The 25514-nt window shown below is 34.6% G+C and overlaps 1 protein-coding gene across 6 annotated transcripts in view; it reads left to right on the top strand.

The window, feature by feature from the left end:
- Positions 1 to 25514, top strand: part of SOX5 (SRY-box transcription factor 5) — a 957215-nt gene that overhangs the window by 894148 nt on the left and 37553 nt on the right. For all 6 annotated transcript variants that reach the window (XM_040642245.1, XM_040642242.1, XM_040642244.1 and 3 more), the window contains one exon: positions 24001 to 24178. In XM_040642245.1, the coding sequence (XP_040498179.1) occupies positions 24001 to 24178 (178 nt within the window). The remainder of the gene's footprint in view (positions 1 to 24000; positions 24179 to 25514) is intronic.

Here is a 25514-nt window from a genome sequence, read left to right as displayed (position 1 = left end):
TCATTGGTTAATTTCTTTTTCTTTCTTTCTTTCTTTCTTTCTTTCTTTCTTTCTTTTCTTTTCTTTTCTTTCCTTTTCTTTTCTTTTCTTTTCTTTTCTTTTCTTTTCTTTTCTTTTAATGCCTTGACTTTATTAAGAAAAAGACAAGAATCTATTTTGCCAACGATTAGAAAATTAAGGTCATCAGCAGATTTTTAAAATTTCTCAGGTGTTACATAAAACCCTTTTAAATACATGTACACTTGTCTCTTTAGAAAATGTTAGCTTTTTCCCCTCTGGTTTCTATTCCAGGACCATTCTTTTCATTAACCAACTAAAAGAAATATATTTGGCTCTTCAGAGATATTCTCGTAGCTCGTGTGTCCTCACAGCTAGTTTATTGCTGAACATTGGTAAATAACTTTGAATGAAAGTAGGAAATAATGAACTTTTGTGTAAGGAATCTTGTTTAAAAGAAATATTAGAAATACTACCTTTCATATTAAAGAAAATTATTTAGTTAAGGTATTGTTTAGCTGTATTGGTCCTTAAATCTCACATACAGTATTACTGCTCTGAATCTGTTTAAATTCCTTAACAAATGTTTAAATTGATTTGTTTATACTTTCGCATTTTGCCACAGGATGGATTAATGTATTAGTGACTTTCAGTTCCCCACCAACATATTTCCTTATTTATAAATTACTTTCTGAATTATTTGTTGCAGTCTTTTAAAAACCTAGGTAGCCTTCTCTGTGATAGGAACTAATTTCTCAATAACATTTGTTTTGTAAGAATGAATTATTTCTTTGAAAAATAGTAGAATCAATGTCAGCCTTAAAATAGTTATCTTAGAAGGAAGAATATTTTTACGCAGTTTCAAATACCACTCACACAACTGTTGGTAATGAATAGACTCATAATCCCATGTTACTGAGGGATTCTCCTGTGTCGTAGATGTGCTGACCATCTGAACTTTCCATTTTAAGTGATTTGACATTGTGAAAGTAGCCACCTCTTAGAAAAATTATAAGAGCAACTTGTAAATACTATTAAATGTCTCTTGGCATTTGATGAAAACTTGTATATTGCCTGCAACAACCAAGAGTAGTTAGTTTGAAAAGCTGATGACAAGAGAGAACTCCTAGGTGCTTCTCTTTTCCCTCTGCTCTGACCCTAGTCATACTCCCCAGTCACAGTTGTGTCTCTATCAATGACAGCAGCGCATGGATTGTCCAAATCAATTCTTTTTTGTTCTTTTCAATACTTCTAGCAGTGATGTTCCCATTTGCTCAGCAGTAGCATCTGGGAGTTATGACAAGGGAAAGAAATATTTTCCAACAAGCCAGAAACAGCCCTAGCCAGTTGATCAGACACAACAATCAGATTCTTTCAGCTGCAATATCCTTATAAATATTGCTTGAAGTTCAGAAGCAAGAAGTGGAACTATATTGTTATCAGATCTTGTTTCACAAGTGTAGCAATGAAGATCTTTTCTGATTTGGTGACCAGGTGCTTGTGATAATAATGTCAGACTTGCCAATGACTCTTATTAAGGCACCTATTTTTTGTTGTAATGGTAGCAATCACATAGTTTCATGCTGTCAGATAAGCATCACATCAGTACATACTCGTCTGCAGGGTAGAAGTTTGTAGCTTAATACTATGAGTCACAACCTGTGGTTCACATACAAGATTATTTAGCCTTATGTTGGGAGCATGAGAAATCAGAGGATAGTCATGATTCATCTTAAGTGAAAATTAGTTCTAACGGGAGATTTAGGAAATAAAGCTTTTTGCTAGCTTTGAGACAGTGTTCTGTAATGCCAGTTGAGGAGAAAGGCTGAATATAAAAGTACACCTGCAGTGTAAGCACAATTAAGTTGAACCACCACCAACACAAACTATATGACAAAAACATTCTTTAATGATAAAGCGTAAAAATTCAAAGCGATTTTGTAAGTTTTAAATGGCCCAGAAAGTGCTAAAGCCTTCACAGGAGTGCGTCCATGACGAAAAGTTTGAAAAGCACTGTTGAATACAACTACAACTTCATTTAGTGTTTTTCACATTTTATCTGGCCACGAAAAGTTTCAAGTGGTAGTAGTTGCTAGAGATGTAATTTCCAATATGCACAAGTTCCTAGAATACTACCATTTGACTTATTCTTAGACATTTTCAGGACAAGATCACAAATAATCATTCTTGACTACACTGGGCTGGAGTTGGCCTCTGAGTGTGGTATCTCTAACTATTCCAGAGTACTTAAATAGTATCAATAAGAGAGGAGCTGCTGTTCATCTACAAATATGAGATCAAATAAAATCGCTGATCCGTGGTAAAACTGTTGGACTTGGTACTTACGGATTTCATTTTTCCTAAAACTTCAGAACAGAAGGGGATGTTAGCCTCAGCTAATTATAACCACATTCAAATTGCCCATTTTCTATTCTTATGCTTTCAACGCTGTCTGGCATATCAATTAAATGCTAGAATCTCCCCGATACCTTGCTCTGTACAGCTGCTTTGTGCTTTGTTGAATAGCTGTCGAAAACCCCTCTCTCTCCGGTATGTCAATAACTGTGAAATAACCATTTTGTGAGCCTTTGAGATGTGATATGGATGTGTCATACTCAAGAGGTGAATTCATTTGAGCAGAATCACCCCATAGAGTTAAACTGGAAATGTACCCATTATCATTATCATCACTTCCTGGGTGGGACATATGTACAGTGAATATAACATAGTGGCCCTGTCATTTTAAATAAAATAGTTTTCTTTTTGCGGTCCCGTGTTGCTAAACTGAAATATGTTAAATGAAGTGTTATCAGCAGAACCCCTGTGATGAGCCGCCTCCTTTCCTTTTCATCTGTATTCAGTTGACAGGAATCTCAAACAGCTAGGTACTTAAACAAAAGCTCTTCTGAGCACAGTGGTATTAAATGACCAAGTAGGTCATTTGGTGATATATTCTTATGACTCAGGAACAGAGGGGTTGGTCATATTTGTAACATGAAAACAGTAAAAATTATAAAACAAAAAGATGGACCAGTCATAATCGTGGTGTTTTGGGGTTTTTTTGTTTTGTTTTTGTTTTTTAAAAAGGCAAAATATACAGAGGGATTTAGGCAATGTTCTTTGAATTCAACTGGCCTGGCCTGTGTCCCCCAGTACATTGAGCTTGTTTTGACAAGAACCTGTCTTGAACACAGCAGCCAGCTCTGACGAGCCACGTCAAAGCTTTTTAATAATGCAAACAGTGGGGAAGGCAAGAGGGTGTGGAGCATGCGCAGACACAGGAAGAGGCACACAATCACATTTTCTCAATGCAAGTTGCCCTCTAAACTAGGTCCAACCCAAAGAAGAGTCACCATCCAAAAAGCTGAGATTAAGGCATTTTAATTTTAAAACCAGGCAGTTCAAAACTAAATAAGAGAGATAGGAAGGAAAAAGAGCAACATGAAAGGACGTCCCTGTGTAGGAGGAGGGTCTAGTTCAACCTCAGTGAACATCGTGGCTGCAAAGGATAAGTCATTACTATGTCAGAGACTGAGAACGCAAAAGCACACTTCTGTAGTTACCTTTCTTTTGAGAAAAGCATTTATAATTGCAGCTTCCTAAAATGTACTTCAAATCAGCTCAAATCCTTTATTTTCTACCCTAAGGAAATGACCAGTGCCTCATTCGAGCTGATTATTGACCCCTTTCCGTCGCTGTAGGCCATACATGGCTGGAACTGTTTTGAGTGGAGAATTGAGAAGAGAAACCATGCAGGACTCCTCTAGACCTTAGAGTTGATTCTCTTTATTTAATCAAATACGTCTGCTGACACATCTTTCTTATTCATAAATAGGAAGAATTTTAGTCTCTCTCATATAGATATGTTTTTAAAATGACAACAAATATCAATGTCCTATTTAGATTGATGGAAAATAGCATAAATACGTATTCATTAGCTATATTTTTTCAATAGATTTTTTTCTCTAAAGGGAACAAAGCATTCTATAGTATTTTTAAACACTAAAAAATGGAGAGTGGAAAGAAAACACAGTAATTAGAGGTAGATGTAAGAGTCAAAAAAATGAAAGAGATGTACCATTCTAAACTGAAGACAAGTTCACAACCCAGAGTATTCGGAAGTGTCATTTATCTAGCAAAATATATCAGTCATTTTACGTATAGATGTGTAGAAGCTTAAGTAAGAAGGACACCCAGACGGAATTCGGTCCACCACGAGTAACTGCCTCACGAGGTCACTTCGTCGCCACTCCATGAGGTGGTATCATTTTATTCAGCGTAATTCTTATGTCACAATATTCTTATTTAAATAGAATTGTAATCAGCTTTCTAGGATTTTAGCTTGTGGTTCCACTGAATGACAGTTACATTTGTTAGTACCCTTTCAGTTGCAAGTAATAGAAAACCTAACCCAAACTGGATCAAGTAGAAAGGAAATGTATTCACTCATATTAAAAAGAAAAATTATCCTGACTTCAGGCCTGGTTTAATCAGGAGCCCAAATAGTATCGCGTGGAAGTGTTTCCTATCTCTTAGCTCTGTTCTTTTCTCATTCTTAAAGGAGTGTTCTTTTTCAGTGTTTTATAGCACCCTATGCTTACATGTATCATTCACTGATTCAACAAATATTAATTCATGCCTATCGTGTGTCAAGTTCATTCAAGCCCAGAGAACTACCTCCTGTAGCTATGAGCAAAACAGTGTGTCCTCTTAAGAGCTTACGGTCTTAAGAGAAAGAGACAAAATGGGAGCAATTAAACAAATAGATAATTTCAAATATTGTTAAGTGCTATGAAGAAAATAAAACATAGTATAAGATAAAATTCCTGGGGATAAGCAAAGAAATCTTCTTGAGACTGAGATATAAAGCAAATCCTGTCTGAGACCTAAATCACGAAAAGAAAAGTACCTGCAAAGGTCTGGGGAAAAGCTATTCTGAACAAGAGGAACAGCAATTGCAAAGACCCTAATATGTGAGTGAGGTTGGTAAATTCAGGGCTTGGAAAATAGGCTGGAGTAGTAGAATGCCGTGAACATGAGGGAGAATGATAAGAAATGAGGTTGAGAATGAAAAAGACCAGGATGTAGGACTTCTTGTTAAGTAGTTTAAACTATATTCTAAGTGCATTCAATTTAGAGAGAAATAATAGGCTTTCCATTCACCATACCATTTATTAATCTGTAAATTGTAATTACCTATTCGTTGTCTTCCTTTCTTAGGGTATTATGTTTTTGAGGCAAAGGAAATTTTTTTTCTTTTATCCCTTGGGCCAATTAATTAATAGTCTAAGCATCTCTACAATACTTCCCTAGAAATACTGTGGAATTTGAGCCTAAATGACATATATTGAACCTTGCCATTGGAAAGACAAGACACTTTAATTTGGCAAATGTCTATTAATTGCCTATGAAGTGTCAGTCAGAGTCCTAGGACCTGAAGATGTTGGCACATAGTGTAGACAGATCTCTGCCCTCATGGAGCATGGAGTATATTGTGAGGTATGTGGTCAGGGTATGGATGGAAAAAGACAATTATGTATAGCCTATTAAAGGCAGCAAGTAAGTGCCAGGAGTGTAGATTTAACCTAAAATATTTTCTGGGTTTTCTTCAGATTCGCTTACTTTATCAGGTTTTTTTTCATTAGTAATATAAGAAAACACACACCCTTAATAGTTCCTGTCACCACCTATATGAAGCAAATTGCAAGTTTGGGTTTTTGGAGTGATATTTTGGTACTAACACTAACACATGAGCATTGATTCAAATGTAGACACCTTAAAAATTATAATTACTATTTACTAATGATCATAAGGGTTTTGGAACTCTTATTTTACTTTATGTCTTTTGATCATGTTAATAAGGCACATAAGAAAACAGACCCTAATTTCTAATTAATCTGATTTTTGCTTTTAATATTTTTAAAATTTTTTGATTTTTACCCAAAACTTTATAACCCAGTATGATTTCAACAGATCTGCCAAATGCAGCAGACTTTTAGCTAGCTTAAAAAAACATCAGTGAAAAATGTGCTACAATCTTTTTTTGTGTGTGCTACAGGCTTAAAACAACTATAAATGAGTATTTTTAAATTATGAATAGCATCATTTTCATCATTAAGTTAAACCTGCAATCTCCTGAATTGAGTATTTTTGAGAGGACAGCTTTCTTTGAAAATCTCTCTCTCTTTCCCTGTTTCCTTTCCTCTATCTCTCCCTCTCTTTCTTCCCCTTTTCCTTCCTTCCTTTCTCTAGTTAAAAACTTCATTAAAATCACACTTGTCAGGTAAACATACAATGCCACCAACTTAAAAAAAACCCTATAGGGGCGCCTGGGTGGCTCAGTCGTTAAGCGGCTGCCTTGGGCTCAGGGCGTGATCCCAGCGTTCTGGGATCGAGCCCCGCAACAGGCTCCTCTGCTAGGAGCCTGCTTCTTCCTGTCCCACTCCCCCTGCTTGTGTTCCCTCTCTCGCTGGCTGTCTCTCTCTGTGTGTCAAATAAATAAATAAAATCTTTAGAAAAAAAATTCTATAAAGTTTCCATAAAACTTCTATCAATAATGTGATTATTTTCTTGTAAAAATTCTTAGTAAAAATTAGTTTATGGTTTATTTAAGCATGCACATTTATAATGCACTTAAAATTCTATTTATTTTACTGATAGTGAGTTTATATACAAAGTTCTACTAATATCTGTATTATTGGATTATAGTCTATAAAATGAGATTTTTAGTTACACCTGTTTTCCCATTTTTTCATGTGCATATGCTATGGAAGCAGCCTTAATTGTACCTAACAAGAAATAGAGACTATTTTAATCCAGAGCCTATCCAAAAAGTTGTAAGATAAGTAAATTCTCCATCAACATTTATATAGTTTCTCTTTACTGGCAATAGTCAGTTGAAAAACATAGTTATTCTTAATTACAGCTTTTTAAACAAAGACCAGAAGTTTTCTGAATTGATTAGTATTAAATGTGAAAAAAAAAATGTCTTCAACAGATACACAATGAGTGATATAATTCACATTGTGAATTATTGTTTAAGGGCTGCTTAATATGATCAGGGGAATTTATAAGCATGTATTCCTTACCTTACATATCTTAAAGTGTGAGGACATAGGAGAAACAGAATAGCATTCAAAATATAGAATAGCTCTTGTTTTTGGACCTAGGAAATAATTTTATGACTCTTTTATACTTGAAATATATTTGAAATTTTTTCTATATTGCATAAGAATTTTTCTCACAGAAAATTTAATCTTAGAAATATTAAATTTAAAAAGTGCATTCTTACTGGCTCAGAGTATTGAGTATTGCTAAGAACTTGTTTAACAGAGTACCGCTTAGAAAGGAGCATGCCTACAAACGCAAGTGTCTAAATATCACGACCAGCTAACAGCTTCCCTTAACCTGAATCCTAAGGTATCGTAAAGTTCTCATGGGAAGAATGTGCCCCTTTCTAGTCCTGGACCTCCTTGTAGATAATATAATTGGATGCTTCTTAGATTTACACACCCCTCCTTATGAGCTGCACGACTTACAGTTGCACTATCCCACAGCTTTTAGCCCTTGACTTCTAACTACGGACTAGCTAATTCCACTGAGTGACTTTTTCAGAACCCAACAGTTAAAAACATACCCTTTATGACTTTTGTTTTTCAAAAGGAGAAAGATGGGATCTCTAAATTTAGAAAAAAAATAAAGACCACAGTTTTCATTTTGCAAGTCTTACAATACCAAAATAATATGAAGGGGGAAAACGTATACTCATATAGATAAAAATTCATTTTCCCTCAAACTGTTAGCCAATACCAGAAAATACTAAGAACCTACAGTTTTGTAAAACCACAAAATATTTTTTTATTAAAACTCTGTTGTAGTTCTTTGCAAGACCAATTATCAGTACTGGGATTCTGTATGAGACTTTCATTTAAATTAGGCCTTTCAATACCAAGAATCTCATTTTTTCTAGTTCATTATATAATTTGAGCTGTTATGGTTTGTTGTACAATTTTGATGACTTTTGGCAGTGTAGATATTTCATAAATAGGAGAAAAAGAAATGAAACCAAAAATAGAAAGGATGAAATACTGCAAAAATTTTTCTCTTGTGGTATTTCCAGTAGCACTTAAAATAACATAAGAAAAATATTCTGTTGTGAAGTATGTATAAAAGCATTATGACAGCAATAGGAATGTCCTTAAATAAGTACAGATTTGTGTTTTCTATACTTCTCCGTGTAACTCTTTTGAGGATCAAAGTTTCATTTTAAGTCAGCAGGAGCTCAATATTCAGGTCAATCCTATATAAATACAGGGCAAGACAAGAATTTTGGGTCAGCTGATGGAATTTTTAGTGACAGTTTTCATGTAAATAGTGCTGTCATTTATCTAAAAAATGATAATTCTGATCCAATTTTAAGAGAACCACTGGGTAATTTTTGCTTGGTTTTGCTTGGATTTTTTTCTATTAGCTTTCCTAGAGTTTCACTGAGCTAGAATTCTGGTCTGTTATATCTGGGACTATAATTTATGGACTGGCAATAAAATAATTAGAGAAAAAATCAATTTCATTGGATTGATCATATTAGATACACTTCCTTCATCCATTGAATTTTAAGTGGCTGGCCCATAATATGTGCTCAATAAATGTTAACTAAATTACATGTTTATATTATACAACTCGATCTTAATAATATGGATTTAAACTGTAGTTATCACTCTTTGTGATGTAGTTTTCACAATATGTCTATTTTTGTAGGTAAATTATTAATACTACAAGATCTAAGAGAATGTATCTGTATAAGGATTTTTTTTAATTCAGAAATATGTTTTTGTAGCTATTTTCAGGTGAACTTTTAGGTCTTTTGGTGTAACCATGTTATTTTCTAGAATTCTGGACATATATAAGATACTGGAAATTTAATGAGATAAAAAGAAATAGTTAAGAAAGGTTTTGAGATATTCTTTCAAGATGTACTTGAATCCTATTTTAAAAAACAAGATCCACTTACAACACATGGTTAATAAAATATGACTTAGTTTACATAAGATATCTTCAACTGGAAAAAGAGGAATGAGAATATCTTCTTTTGAAAAAAGACATTTTCCAAGCAATAGACTTTACAGTGCTTGAAACAAAGCTATATGTTTCTTCACTGGCTTATATAATTTTTTTTTTAAAAAACTGCATAATGACTACGTTATTCATAGATGAGGTTCATAGATTCACTTTTAGAAGTTACTTTTAGAATATTTTCTGAGGTTTATTCAGTAAACTTTTTGAGTACCTATGATATGTGGGACAGTATGGTAGACCCAAAAAAGAATATAATTAACACCTTGTACAGTGTAATGGGGAAGATGAACAAACTTAACAAATAAAATACTATAGACTAAGTCCTGGTCAAAGAATAATATGAAGGTAAGGGGGAAAGTTTCCAGCACAACCTGGGGAGAAATAGGAGAATGAAGGCACATTTTCTGTGCCATTTAAAAGGTTTTTGAAGGAAATAACAGCCTCTAGCAAGGCATGTAGGAATGAAAGAACAGAGTGTTGGGTTTCATCTAAAGAAATAAGGTGGTCTGTAATGCATGTCTAGAACATTGGGGAGTGTAGTTAAGAAGCACACAAATGTAAGGAAAAGTGTCCAAAGGATGAAGTCTAACCTCCTTGGCGTTCTGTGATCCAGCCCCACTCACCTCATGAGCTTGATTTTTTTACTTCTGCCTTTCTCCCAATCCCAGCAGTTTTGTGCTCCATGTGGAGTCACTTCCTCATGTATCATGTTGTTTCTCCACTTTTTTGCCTATGTTTGTGCCACTCCAGCTCTCTGGGGTCCTTTTGCCCTCTTCATTCCACTTTTCCCTCTTGCCTTGTGCCTCCTCTAAGATCTGTCTCAGCTATCACCTCTACGTAGAATTTGCTACTCCGTCATATGTGACTCCGCCACAGGGATACAGACTCCTTGCTTTGTATCCTAGCGCCCTTATCAACCCTTGATTGCAACTGTGGTCCCTTGTGTGATTCTGAGTCTCTTCAGCATAGGGACTATCTCTTATTCATTCTTAGCGCCAAGCATACTAATTGACATGCAACCATTGCTCTAGTTCTGTTAAAAGAATAAACAAACAAACAAATAAGAAAAACATCTGTGGAAATAAACCAAGATGTTATATTCAGACATGTGACTGAATTTGGGGCCCCTTAGTGGAAGTATCCAAAAGTCAGTGGCTTGAATCATTGGAGGATTATTTCAACGCAGCATGAGAAGAATAGGATTGTACCTGTGAAAAATGAAACTAACAATGCCATTATACTATGTAGAAAGACTGTGTACATAGGAAGATTATGGAACCTAAAAGTAAAATTTGTCATTGTTTATCCCGACAATCTACTTGAGAAACACTGGATATAGGAAATGGGGACATTCTGGTCATTGGAGAGATATGGTCTATAGTTGAAGCATGCATAATTTACTAGTACTTACTATGGTCTGAATGAAGCACTTACTATATTTCTTTCTGCCCTGATTCTTATTGCTAAATTTGCTTTTTCAAGTATCTTCAAATTAGGAAAATTTTACCTTAAAAAAACTCAATATTCTGGCCACGTATAAATTAATTAATTGGCATTTTGGTTTACATATTAGCGTCTTGGGTTTGTTTAGTATAAATACATCTTCAAGTGAATGACCTCCCTTACAGACGCTGGAGAATTAAGTGGATGCTAAAATGAAAGGCTTTATACTAATATTGGCTAGTTTTGTTATATTGTTTAATTGACAGTTAAATGAAGTTTTAGGCAGGAAGATTATTTTGTTTTTCTCTCTCTTTTTTTAAGTTTATCATTCTCCATTTCTCTTTTATGCCAAACAAACTAGCTTAAATATGGCAGAGAAATATTCCACCTATACATGCTCATATATTAGTTTATATTCGCTCTATATAAAAATATCTCTGTGTGTGTGTGTGTATATATATATATATATATATATGTATTTCATCCCTTACTACAAGAATCAAGAATATCCATTCATGGGGCGCCTGGGTGGCTCAGTCGTTAAGCGTCTGCCTCTGGCTCAGGGCGTGATCCCGGAGTCCTGGGATCGAGCCCCACATCAGGCTCCTCTGCTATGAGCCTGCTTCTTCCTCTCCCACTTCCCCTGCTTGTGTTCCCTCTCTCATTGGCTGTCTCTCTCTCTGTCAAATAAATAAATAAAATCTTTAAAAAAAAAAAAAAAAAGAATATCCATTCATTTTATTTGGCAACTCACGACCCAAAGCAACATTTAAAATAAGGTCAAATCTAAAATAAATGCACTTATTCTTTCTCCTTAGTTCTGTCTAGGAGATATGATCAAAACTCTTATGTAATGATATCATTACAGTTGCTATATAAAATCTTTTATGCCATCCAGACTGTGAAATGTATTATTCTTTTAATGTTATGGGTTGGGAAAAATTAAACGTGAGGCATTACAGCTGAGTTTCACTACACATTAATTATTTTAATTGCCTATTTCTTAAATGAATATCTGGTAAATCAATCTTGCAATTCTTCATGCTTCATGACATGCTTAACTCAATACAGACACTTAAGAATCATTATGCTGTGAGAGCTTTAATACAAATTTGAGATCATTATAATTAAAATCAGACTCTTACCTGATGCTCAATTCTAAGCTTTTTCATCTTTATTGAATTTTTTTTGGCCTATACCTTGAATTTAATATTATAACAGTGATAGGCAGAATATATAATCAAGCTAAGCATCTTCAATACATTGAGAAAAAAAATATTTTGCCTTTAGAGCGCAACATAAAAACTGGCCCTAATTGACATTCTATACAAATAGTTATCACCCCTTAAAATTCTTTAAAGACAGCAGTTCCCTCCTGGTCACTGCCATGAAGACAAAGAATGCCTTAATGACTCTATCGAGGTTATCATTAAAATAAAAGGAGATTTGCAGACATTGGCTATAAATCACTATGAGATGGCCTGTGGGTAACCTTTGACACAACTCATTTGAAATAAACCTGGGATGGATTCATAGCCTTTGGTCAAGCCAGTAGGTGGGCTAAAGGTCTTTTCTATCCTCTTCTTCATTTCTTGCAATATTAGTTCCTTTCTAAATGACTGGACAACATTTGGATGTACATAAATGGACATGTGTTTTATGTTGAAACAAAATAGGTATCAAATAATAGTGTTGAGGATGCTTATACATTTGCTTCAAATATTTACTCTTTTATGATATACTTTAGATATATGAATACATTTGGAATTTACTCGTAGCTGCTTTGGTAAATTATTTCATGATTTAGTATTACAAACATTTTGCAAGGGTTCAGACTAATATTACCCAAATTAAGCTCTGCATGGTCTCTGTCACAATGGGGTATAACAATTTCTTTAGAATGAAGAAGAAATTACAAGATTTCAGTTGTTAGTCTGATTTTTCAGAGAAATTATTGCTTAACAATCCTTTACTCTGTTGACATTTAGATGGTAGAGGGGCAGTTCTGGAAAGTTGCCTAGGCTTACATGCCAGTGACGGTTCAAGTCCCAAGCTTACTAAAGTTATGACCATTTGACAAATTTTTAAATATCTCTACTGTCAGTTTCCTTATCTGTGAAATGAGAATGATGATACCTTACACTCTTGCTGTCATACTAAAATAAGACAAAATGTATAAGGTTGCTTTGTAAGTAGTAAAGTTATTTAGATGTCAGGAAGTAAAGTGAACAGTATTAGAAAATCAGCATTAAGACGAACAGATATAAAAGTATTCAAATTATTTTAAAAATGTATTAATATTTAGTTTACTAAACTTATTAGATGTACTTTTGTACGTTTTGTAATATTTAACTCCTCGCAAATATTAATGTAACAAATAGTATATAGGACCGTAAGCATTTATTTCTTCTTGGGAAATTAGGTCTCTTCAGGACAAAATCAGGATTTCATTTGGAGTAAATAGACGTTCCCAGGTGAAAGTTGCATAATCCCTGTTTTCAATGAGACATATACTATGCCTTTTCTTTTATTCATTCTCTAATAGGTTAATTATGAGAGAAGTAGAAAGGAAAAACACTTTAAGTTGATCGTAATTGGAAAATAATTGTTTTTGATTAATATTTTGGGGAAGGGAAAACGATCTTTATTTCTAGGAAAAATCCTCTAATCCCAAATAGCAAATTTTATAGGACCTAATATTCCAAGAGCTCATGCCCTTGATACCTTTTCGTGTTTTCAGAAAAGGTGATGTGAGGATCCAAGGATACGGGAATTATAACGTTATAAAAAGTTTTTTTTTAATTGCATTTAAGTTAAGCGTCTAAGATTTAAAATCCAAATCCCAATTCTAGACTAGTAAATCAATCACAGTGACTCTTGGTCTAAATCATCCAGACTGAATGAAATATAATTTTTTTTCAAAAGAACTGCCTACATGACACTCTTGTAGATTAATCACAATGATATTTCTTTAAGTATTAAAATTTCATATCAACTTCCATAGCCTTAAACTGTTTTATCATTCAGTATCTGTATATTGCTTCACCAACTGGAATATAAATGCCTTCTTTCCCATGGCTAGCGCTGCTGGGAATAATGCCTAAAAGATACTTTTGAAACAAATTAAAGAATAACCCTACCACATGAGGAAAAAAAGCAAGCCCAGGGCAAATGGGACAAGTCTTCTAATTCTATACAGAAAGGAAAATCGCGAATACTGCCCTTAATCTGAAGGGTGAGAATCAAGTCTGGGTTAAAGCAAGTGGGAGTGAGAGAAGTGAGTTTTGCATTTAAATTTTGTCTTTGCTTATCTTTGGACTTTACCCTTTATCTTCAGTGACTGCTTCTCTTTCTCTGTCTGCAATGAATAGAGTGGAAAGAGTTGTAGTTTAGATGTAGCGACCTAGTAAAATTTCAAGTTAAATTAATAGGCAGCCTGTCCCTGAGAAGTGCCTGACAATGGCTCTTTTAGCTGACATCTCTAACTAGAAAACAGTGCATCCCAGCGATGTCAAGCCTTCAACTCTAGGGGAAAGCAAGAAGAAAAGGGAGCAAAACTCTGGAGACTGGAAAGAACTATGAAATTCAAGTAGTGAGAAGAATTCATCTGAAGAGATTTAAATGTGGAGGGATACGTTACAGTAGGGCATGTGTTCCTATCATTCACTAGACAAAGTGACAATTAAAGCACTTTATGAGAAAATTTTAAAACACTTTATGAAAAAACAATAGAAGAAAAAATTTATCAAGGGTTTGTCATTGATTAGTCCTAACTATCCATGTAATTAAGATTTAGGAGTTGATATTTAGTATTTTTTCCACTTAAGACTGTATGTGCATGATAAAAACAATTAATATACTAATGCCTGCCCTCAAGAAAGTTGTACTGTAAAGATGAGTGCTCAGATCATCCATAAACATCCCTTTAAAGAATAAAGCCTCCTGAAATTATTTAAACTCTGATTATTTTGCAATCAACATTTCAAGAAAACAACTAATTCAATAAAATGAAATACAATGGTTTGTTAGTAATAGGGTGCTGCCTTAGTCTTCCCTAACTTTCTTGCTTTGTGTCTCATTCACCTTCAAATCCATTGCACACCTGCGTGCACACATATATGCACCCATACACACGTATCCATCTTTCCCCAAGGTTCTATGCCTTAGACAATTTGGCCCTTACTCAAGTCTCCCAAATAGACACAATGCACTGGTTAACTGTCCCAACTGTCATTAATTGTTAAATAGTAATAGTGGGTCCACCAGACTATGGGGGATTTGTACCCTTTAGAATCCGTACATGCATATAGGTAAGCATTGGTAATGAGGCTTTTATTTAATAAAATGAGAGTGACTATTAAGTGACATACACATGATTATGCCTGCTCGCTCTTTTCCCTTTTCTCCCAGGATGGCCATCTAAAGTTGGTTGATCTGCTTATAACCAGATCAAACTTTTCTTAGTATCTATAAAAACTTAAATCCCTAAAGAACCACAGGTATTTTTGAAAAGAAGTTTTTTTAGCCTTCTAAGGATCTTCCAAAGTATTTAATTTTGTTTGTTTTCTTTCAAGATCCAGTCATTCTTTCAATGTTTTTTCCCATGAGTAACAGACCTCCAAGTGGGATGGGGGAACAGAGAATTTATACTCATTTGTATTGGTGTTATTTATATTGCTCTGCTGTCCTTTTGATACTAATTCCTTTTGTAGATTCAGGCAGAGAGGTGGTTGTGCTCATTTTGTACACTCAGGTCCAGGTAGAGGTGCCGCCCCCCAAATGCATGTGGTAGTAGAATCTGATCAGCGTGGCTTCTATTTTCTTAGAGTTTACTTTGTAAAGCTGTATTGCTCCGGGAGCTTCTGCTTTATTGTTTTGTGAATCCATTCCATCATTTGATAATTTTGTAGTCTTGATTAGTTCTTTTTCACTTATCTTCAAGGGAAACTAACAGGAAAGTAACAGTGACAAATGTTTTTTGGTTATGTGTTTAAGGACTGATCAGGAGGTGCCAAGAAAACATTATGTTCTTTCTATACATGGAGTGACCAACTCTTTAATTTCAGTTTCTCTAAAGTATTTTTAAAAAGCTTTTGGAGGTTTACATTTAGAAAAGGCTAATAAGAAGAACTGATATGATTATTAACATCAAATCTTACTGCTTTATGCTTTCTTTTAGCCTCTTGGTAGAAGACCTATTAATCATTTTAAAAGATAATAGCAATCATCCAGATGTAATGAACACCAGAGGACAAAATAACCACTATTATTAGGAATTTGAAGTTGTCTAGGGACCATAGGTTAAACAAAGTTGAATCTGAAACACCATACATTTTACACTGGCTCATGTTGTAACTGTTCTCATCAAATATTATTCTTGACACTCGTATTCCTTCTTTTCTTCCTCTTTTCAAATGTACTCTGCATTTGAAAAATTTACTCTGCAGAGTTTCCATGAGTGGTTTTCATTTGGTGTTGTGAGCTAAAGGTCTTCTCACAGGATATTCTTCTAAGTAAATACATAGAAACTGTATTCATACAGTATATTTTTAGCACATTTTGAAAATAAAAAGAAGACGTTAGATAGTCTAAAATTAAAGAAAGTTTCGAAAGCTAAGTTAGAAATGTGAAAGACAAGGGAGGGGAAATATTAAAAGAGACGGAAAGAAAAAGTAAAAAGGAATGACATCTAGCTCTGCAAAGGAAATAAGTCAAACTGAGGGACATTCATGAAATGCATTCATATATTATGGTTGAAGAATGAGAAACAAGTATTTTTCCAGGCGTCAGAATGAAGTCACTGTGAAAAATGCTTTGGAGTCATGGAAGAACTTAATAAGTGTAGGCTCTACTTCTTGCGGAGGAGGATGGATTAGCTCTCTCCACCTAACAAAATACTACACAATTTAGTGACGTTCAACAGTGAACGCTTCTCTCACACAGTTTCCGCAGGGCAGGAATCTGGGAGCAGCTTACCTGGATGGACCTGGCCAAGAGTCTCTCATGTGGCTGCAGTCAGGTTGTCAGCTGGGGTTGCAGTCTCATGAAAGCTTGATAGGTGCTGGTACATCCACTTCCAAAGTGGTCCACGCACATGCCTAACAAGTCACATCTTGGTGGTGGGCGCGAGGCCGCGGATCCATGCCAGGTGGACCTCTCTATGGGCTGTGTCCTCGTGACATGGCAGGTGGCTCCCCCCTGGGGATGATTTTGTCCCCCAGGAAACATTTGGCAGCGTCTGGAGACAGTTTCACTTGCTGCAGCCAGAGCAAGAGTGGTACAAGCATCTCGTGGTAGAGGAGGGGGATACAGTTAGACATCCTACAGTGCGTGGGACAGTCATTCACAACAAAGACTTATTCAGCCAAAATGTCAGTAGTGCTGAGATTGAGAAACCATACCCCAGAGTAACTGATCCAAGAAAGAGGAATGTAGAAGCTACAATGTCCTTTATGACCCAGCACCGGGAGTCAAATTGTCCTTTCTGCAATCGCCGATTGGTTATGTAGGTCAGTCCTATTTCTTGTGGGAAGGGACTACTCAGGGGCATAAATGCCAGGAGCAAGAATTATTGGGGGGGCCATCTTGGAGGCTGGCTAAACTGTGTGTGTGAAGAACTACTTCGTGTGTAGAAAGGATGGCATTATTTGGCTTAGATGTTTCAAAGCCATTTTTTAATTTAAAAAATGGATGTGAAATATTATTGATATTCCACAAGCCACTCCTTTTAATCTTTGCTCTATTTGTGTTCAAATATATATGTGTGTGTTTGTGGATGTAATTGACATTTCAGAGGCATTAAATCATCAAAAGCAAAAAAACGAGGGAAATACTCGAATAAAATGTTAACGGGGAAGGACCAGGGAGCATGTTGAATTAAATGATGAAGACTATGTGAATACCTGTAAGTTAATTAAATGCCAGCAATTTAAATGTAAAAACAATATGAAGTTATCACAATGAAGCAAGTGTCCCCCAGCTACACCTCTGGCACCCTCTTTTTGAAAGCAGGATACATTAAGCTAAAAGTGTAAACTGACAAAATGAGGGAGCTGAATGAGAAGCACGAGTACGTTACCCTCAGCGACACAACTTAAGACTTGTATTTAAATGGCAATCAGGTCTAATGGTAGCATTAGCACAACAAAAGCATACCTATCAAAGAATTCCTGGAGCTCTGCCTGTCTGGTTAACTAGGCATCTTGCAATTTGTAAGCCCAGAAGCAAACATTTGATCATGAAAGGGACCTCAGGACCATGTGTTCTGTAAGATGATAGACTGGATTTTTAGGTGCCAAGAGCCTACTATAAAGTATAGAGTTGCAGTAGCAGCATGAGTGGGATCCCTTATTCTTCAGGGGCTAAGAAAATAATTTAAGATGTTTGGTTAGTTTTTTTCTTATATTACTTTGATTGACTCTTGCGCATAAATGCAAACCTTTTCTGCTCTTAAGTTCATGAAGGAAAGATCAGGGACTTTCGGATCTCCAAAAAGATGGTCTTGTTTTGTTTTGTTTTGTTTTTCTCTCTCGTCAATCTCTAGTGAACTGTAGAAAGAAATGCCTTATTTGAGTGGAAGAGGTGAAAGAGGGTTACCGCAGTGAACAATAGGAACAGACAATGAATGCAAAGCCAAGCTAGAGAAGAGAGGTGCAGCCACAATGCGCATTATCCAATTCAACCTGTAGTGTACTTCCCTACTTAATGTGATTATTTCATCAGAGAGGATAATAGCAACCAGCTGATTAATTTTGCAACATGTTTCATGAATGCTTTACTCTCCCCCATATGTTGTTATTGCTACTTACTTCACATGAGTATTTGTGATAAATATGGGGACAGTCACAGTTTTCAAATCGTGCAGAGGAAGTAGCCTGAAATTCCTTATTTTTTTATTCAATCATTGTATGGCTATTAAGGAATCAAATCATATTTATAAATGAAAGAATACATTTAAATACATAGACAAACTGTCCTCGAATAATTCAGTTTAAATGAAACACAATGCCACATACATCTTCACTGCAGGCTTAAATACAAAGTAAATACATTCTTTGCTCCTTTATTACTGTACCACACAAAACCAAAGCCTCAAAGCCAGAGGCCTAGATGTCAGGTTATTTGCATTTTCCTAAATGCCCAACATATAACAGCAAGTAATAAATAGTTGAAATTTCATTCAATAAAGAATGGAAGAATGAATGGATGATTGCATAAATTTATATGTTCTTGCCGGTTGCCATTAAAATGTTTTAAATTTATTAACTACCAAATAAATATTTGATTTTCAATAATGACTTTAGGTAACTATTTAAAGAAAAATTTTGATAGTGAGAATGAGTAAAGATATAAATAAAGGTGGAATTTTTACTCTGGAGAATATAATCATCTGCTCATCCTGAGTGTTGCACCTTGTGGCCCAGGGATCTGCATGTGGATATAGTCTCTATTGCGAAGAACAAAAATAGGAGTAGATTTCCTTAGGATACTGGTATCCCTATTTTCTAGTTCTCTATTAAAATTCCTTAGCACAAAAAAATAAATAAAAATAAAAAAGGGAAGAAGGCCTAAGGAGCCAGGAGAGAGAACTAAACCTCCAGGATTCTGAAAAATGATTTTTCTTTGATAAATTGTGTTTGATTTCTATGAGCGATTTGGTCTTTGCACATTGAAAATTAAGAATATTATACAATTATGTTAGACTAACATGTTTTTCCTAGAATAAGCCTATTATTTGAAAATCATCTAAGTAAAATATATTTTAAATTTATATAATTTTACAGTTTTTGTTAACTTTATGTGGAATAACTGATTTGTGATGACATTTGTATTCCTCCAGCACATATAAGGCTATATGTTTATGTCAAATAATTCTCTTTATCCAAATCTATTATTTATCTGTGGGGGGTGTTCCCTTTCGTTGACTAGGACACAAATTCATTACACCTCCACAATATTTCTACTACCATGACCACAAATGGATGTTAAGTGAAATGTTTGCTTTTAAACAAGTCGTAGTAACTTTGAGTAAGTTGAACATGCTTGAAACTGTATGTTTGTTTAGATTATACTTGTTTTGCATTCTGTCCCAGACAGCTAAGATTAGACAAGACTCTATAAGGAGAAGTTATAATCATAAATAGGTTCCTAAAACTTGCATTTATATATATATATATATGAAATATTATTCTGTTACACATTATTGTACAAATTATTGTATTTTCTGACATACTGTACACGGACCCTTGGCATTTTTTTTTTAAAAATAGCCTAACTTAATAGCTCTTTATCACTACCAAAGGACCTTTTTGAGGCTATGTAGTAGAGAGAACAGAGAAGCACCAAAAAAATCTCCAAAATAAATCGTTTGTGCCTTCAGTTTTAACCTAGTATATAAATAGTGAATGCTTGTATTACTTCATTTTACTGCACGTGTATTGACCTTTATGTGGCTTTTTTATGTGAAGAATCATATGGTTAAGTCTGAACTTAAGAAATTCTAAAATTTGTTATATAACTAAAAAGAATATCGTATCTTGAGTCCAACAACTTGGGTTTCTTTAGGACTTTGTGAGTTTTAGTTTCACCTCTGAGATTGTTAATTACTTCATAGAATTGAAGATTAAATAAATGATTTGAGATATTATAATGAATTCTATAAATGTAAGTAATGACCTATTAGTTAAAATTCACTTCCCTTAGCTTACAGATTTTCTTAAGTTTAAATGTTTGCCTTGTATTTATATTAGGTTAGCATGTCAACTTTGGAACTAACTATTCAACAGGTACATAAGATTCTTAACTATCACTTTGTATATAAATTAACTAATTATGAAATATGCTATTTTCAAAATTTTCAAATGGCAGCATCATTTAATGATTGGACAAGTAATTAAAAAGAAATTGCTTTCCTTATTGCTTTATGTTCTATTTCATAGAAATGCTATTTTTCCAGTGCTTTCTTGACCTTAAATATTACTTATATTCTTTTATATAAAAATTATTTACTTAGAATTTTAAAATGCATGCTTTATTTCTAAGAGTAGGGTTTAATCTTGCTAAGCTTTCAAATTTCTCCTAAATAAGTTCTTGCAAATAAAAAAAAAAAAAACAAAGTAGAAAAACCTTTAGGAAAAAAACCTTACCTTGGCACTTATTGCACATATTCATAATTATGAGAAATACAGGTCATAAATAAATAGCCCACTTTCATTTTATGGTTAGGGTTTTAAATTTTTCATCTAGTCAAATGAAAAATAATTAATAGAAAATGGGAAAACTACTGTAATTTTTGTATTCTTGATGAATAATAGGTATTTGGTGTAGTAGCTCCATAGTAAATTATTAGAAGAACCAAATTGTGAAATAATATCATATAATGGGTCAAAATTATTTATATAGTTACTACTATAAGGATCAAGCATGTGGGTTCTTATTAATATACCATTAGCCTGGTCACACAATGAAAGAGAACGAAAGGGCAATTTTGAATGACATTTCTATCAACTTGGGAACTGTCAACCTCTATTATGTCCTTGGGGCTTTGCACTTTTTGGCTTTCAGACATCTGTGCTGCCTTGAATGGAGGAGAATATTAAGAGTTCCAGTGGGTCTCTTGCTCTAATAAATGCTTTGGGTAGTCATTTTTCAGTACGTGCCTGTAACAGTTCTTAGTGCTTAAAGCTAAGCTTTATGACATTTCATATGCTTCATATCCCATCAGCACCTACATCTGCATCATCTTCGTCAACACCATCATTCCCCCCACACGTACACACTCATGCTCTATTTCCTCCGTGCTCATAAATCTCTTCTCTTGCAACTCTGGGAATATATTCCTTCCTCTCTTTTTCTCTGCACAGTCAAGTGAAACAACCACCTTAATTTTTCCAAGTCTCCCCTCAAAACTTTTCAAGAGTTGCGGGTACTGTCCAAGGAAGTTTTCAGGCTGTCATGACAAAAACCAGTAGTTTCATACAGAAAGTAGTAAGCAGGTACATCTGATAGAGGGAAGAAGGTCTAGAATATTTACGGCTGCATAGTCAGTAAAGCTCCTATCTGACAGGATATTTAGGCTGAAATAACAAGAAGAAAATCTGGATCCTAATCTTTAGTGGCCTACTGAATGTCGGTGGCATTTAGTTCATTATGCATATGCATGTTTTCATTTATTATTATTATTAGCAAATGTTATGCTTTGATAAAATTTTAAAGATTAAGATAACATTATGGTGGTATTTTTTTTTTTTTAGATTTGTTTATTTGAGAGAGAGTGAGAGCTCACGGGCGAGCGTGAGCCAGGGGGAGGGGCAGAAAGAGAGGAGGGGGAAGGAGAGACACAGATCCTGAGTGGAACCGGACATGGGGCTTGATCCCACGACCCATGAGATCATGACCAGAACTGAGAGAATCAAGAGTCGAATGCTTAACCAACTGAGCCACCCAGCACCCCACCACAACTGTATTTATTTTTTAATGCTACCTCTTTACGTTGAGGAAGCTTTTTTTTTTTTTAAGGTTTTGAAGCTTAATAATTTTTTTTTCATTTCTCCCTTTATATTGTATATGGTAGTGGCTCTCAAATGTTAGTGTGCATCAGAATCATTTGGGAATGCTTGTTCAAACAAGTTGCTAGAACCCACCTCCAAAGTTTCTACAATAGAGAATTTGCTTTTCTAATAAGTTCCCAGGTGGTGCTGACGGTACTGATCCAAGGATCCCATTTGTGAACTACCCACCCATACTGAGGCATGGGGGGAAAAGGGCACAATACTTCTGGCTTTCTGTCAACCATAACATCACATGTAAAGATTATGGCTCACCAGCTCAACCAAATGTTCCAGACTGAAAGATCTAGGAATAATTTTGCCCTGCAGTTTTTAAAATGCTAAAGTAAACTTTTCTTAATTATATAGTGAACCAGTCATGGAATTAGCTTACCTTCCCTCCTTCTAAGACTATATGAATCCATATAAATTTGGTATGTTGATTATCAACTTCCTGCACATCAAATGTGATCCCAGGTTGCCATTTGAATTCTCTTAGATTTTCAGATAGCTATTCTTTTTTCTTTCTGAAACAGAAAACAGAATTTTTTTTAAAACGTGTTAAAGAGTAATTTCTTCTAGTTTGTTCGTAAGTTTCCTGAGTGCAGCTAACCATGAAATTTAATAACAATAAACCACTTTAAAAATATAAACTTTAAATAGATGTCATATTATGCCATTTTACCATTTTTATAAAGTGAATGATTTCAATGATTTTTGGTAGATACATATATAAGATTTTCTACGCATTAATATGTTTCCATGCCATCAAAGCACACCATTTGATTCTAAATTGTTCCACTTTCAGCAAGTTATCCCGCTAATACTGGTAGATATTTTATGTTCTTACCTCATGAAGACAGAACAATAGCTAAGTGGAAACTAAATTTTTATTCTACAATAATACTTTGTAAAATTGTAGATACTATAAACAATAAGGTTTAACATATGACATATTTTAATTTTAGAACACAAAAAAGAAATAAATTTCTCAGTTTGTGATGAAAAAAGTGATGTAATGTTAATATTATCTTATTCTAATAAATGATGTGGTAGAAATTTTAATGATATTGTATACATAAATTTTATGTATGAAATTACACAAGGGCTAATATGGAAGGGTTTAAAATAGAATATAAGCTACATAAACTTGACCTATTCAAGTACTGAACAATTGGAACTCACCATATATGCTGAATTAACCACATAAAGATCCTCATACCACAGTGTATTGATTGTGGTATACGTTGTAAGGAAAATCTGGAAAACAAACCTAGATTTAAAAACGTAATGCTAAGTGTTTAGAATAGTGTCGCATACAAATAAATAGTACTTATTGGTATAATGTCAATGATGTTTATTTTCATGTTTAGATCAAGTCCAAACTGTTTGTGTGAAACCTAGGAGAAAAGATTATTTTCTAAGAAAGTTAGAAAGTTTCCTTCTTTTTTTGTATTTAATTTAGAGAGGAGTTCTGACCAGAGATACACACCATTTAATTCCTCCATCATGGATGTTCCAGGTACTTTGTCTAAGCACCAGGGAACAAAGGTGCTTGGGACTCAACCCCTGTTCTTCGGAGGTTGAAAAAAAGCCTACCTACATCATAATTTTATATGAATTATGTCATTGTCTCTCAATGAAACTAAATAGCACAGGGAATAGCTTAAGACTATTTCTTACAGATGACAGCAGTTCTATACATTCTGGATAGTTGAGTGCACGTGTACTTTCTCTTATACTAAAGGTTTTTCATAATATGTAGTTAAAAGTGACATTGTTGACAGCTAACCAAACACCATAATGTACAGGTTGAATGTTAAGATCACTGATTGGTAGAGTAATTTTATGGGAAATGACAGGCTATATACCTGTGTTTTTCTAGGCATTTTTGATCAGCCTTGCCTTATCACAGCTCATGTTCTAATGATCATTGCAGGATGAAGTGGCACAGCCACTGAACCTATCAGCTAAACCCAAGACCTCTGATGGCAAATCACCCACATCACCCACCTCTCCCCATATGCCAGCTCTGAGAATAAACAGTGGGGCAGGCCCCCTCAAAGCCTCTGTCCCAGCAGCATTAGCTAGTCCTTCAGCCAGAGTTAGCACAATAGGTAAGTTCTGTTTCTTTTGTTCTTGCTGATTTTCTGTTTATGGCAATTGAATGAAATCATCTTTTAATGGCGAATCACGCATAGCCTGTGCATGGTTTTAGTTCTATAGGAGAGTTTCAATTTGATGAACCTCATAGGTGTGTTTTAAACATGCAAATGAAATTTATAACTGAAATCCAAGTTACAGTGTCCCCCTGAAAAGCTAATTGAACTGGTTATGTGTGTTGATGTAACAGATGTTCTTAAGTTTATAAAAAAAGAGTCTAAATGACTTAATCGCAGAGAGCAATGTTTCCAGAATGTTATTGTTAGGTGACTTGCCTTTCCCATTACTGAAATAAATTTCCATTTTTTTTGTGATGTGTACAAACTATACATAATGATAAAATACATTCTACCTAGATCAGCAGTCACCCATCAGGATATGAAGTTTGTTTAGTTCCATACTGCTTGAGATTTCCTTGAATACACCAAAGTATTATAAAAATTACTTGGCTTCATTTCTCCACAATTGTCATTTGGTAAAGTAAACACTAGAAAATGCTTCCATAAGCTAACTTTTAAAAAATTCCAATAATTTTTGCTTCAGTAACACATAAATGAGACTGGAAACACTTACTTCAACCTACATTTATTGATATGTTTATCATTTGCATAGGGTTATAAGGAGGCTAGCACAGACAAGCCTTCAAGGAGCTCAGGGTTTAGTAGGGGAAAAGTCATCCCTCTTATAGTACTAGTCAGCCATAGTAAGTGCTATTTCAGAGCATAGGTACAATCTTGTAATCAAAAAGAAGAGTGTTGGATTCTATTTGGGAACGATCAAGGAAGGCTAAGTTGGGGATAGCCTAATGCAAGTGAAGTCTTGAGGAAGAGAGACATTCCTAGGCATTTTAGTCTTTAAGAAAAAACCCAGAGTAAAATAGCATATTTTTTAGAAATGCACTGATTTGGCTGGAGTATAGAACGAGTGTGTAGTGAAAAGTGATCAGGGCTAAAACTGAAAGGAGCAGATGGAATCTGACTGAATGCTATCCTAAGAAATTTTGACTTTTTCTCCAGAAAGCAATCTGATCAGAACTTTAAGAAAGAGGAGTATTGGCAGCAGGAACAGATAGGAATCAGGGAAACCATTGTTTTAGTGTAGGACAAGAGTTACGTGAAATAGAAATAAGCAATGATAAAACAAAGGAAGGAATAGATTGAAGAGATATTAGTAAGAAAGACTTGATACAACCTATCCTGAATAGAGAGTACCTGGTGAAGTTCAGGTTGGAGACAGAGGAGTCTAGGATTTTGAATTCATAAAATAAGAAGGATGATACCTCCCTTAACT

The sequence above is a fragment of the Ursus maritimus genome, unplaced genomic scaffold (assembly GCF_017311325.1).
Source record: "Ursus maritimus isolate PB19 unplaced genomic scaffold, ASM1731132v1 scaffold_26, whole genome shotgun sequence".
Lineage (NCBI taxonomy): Eukaryota > Metazoa > Chordata > Mammalia > Carnivora > Ursidae > Ursus > Ursus maritimus.
This window is presented reverse-complemented; position numbering and strand designations above follow the sequence as displayed.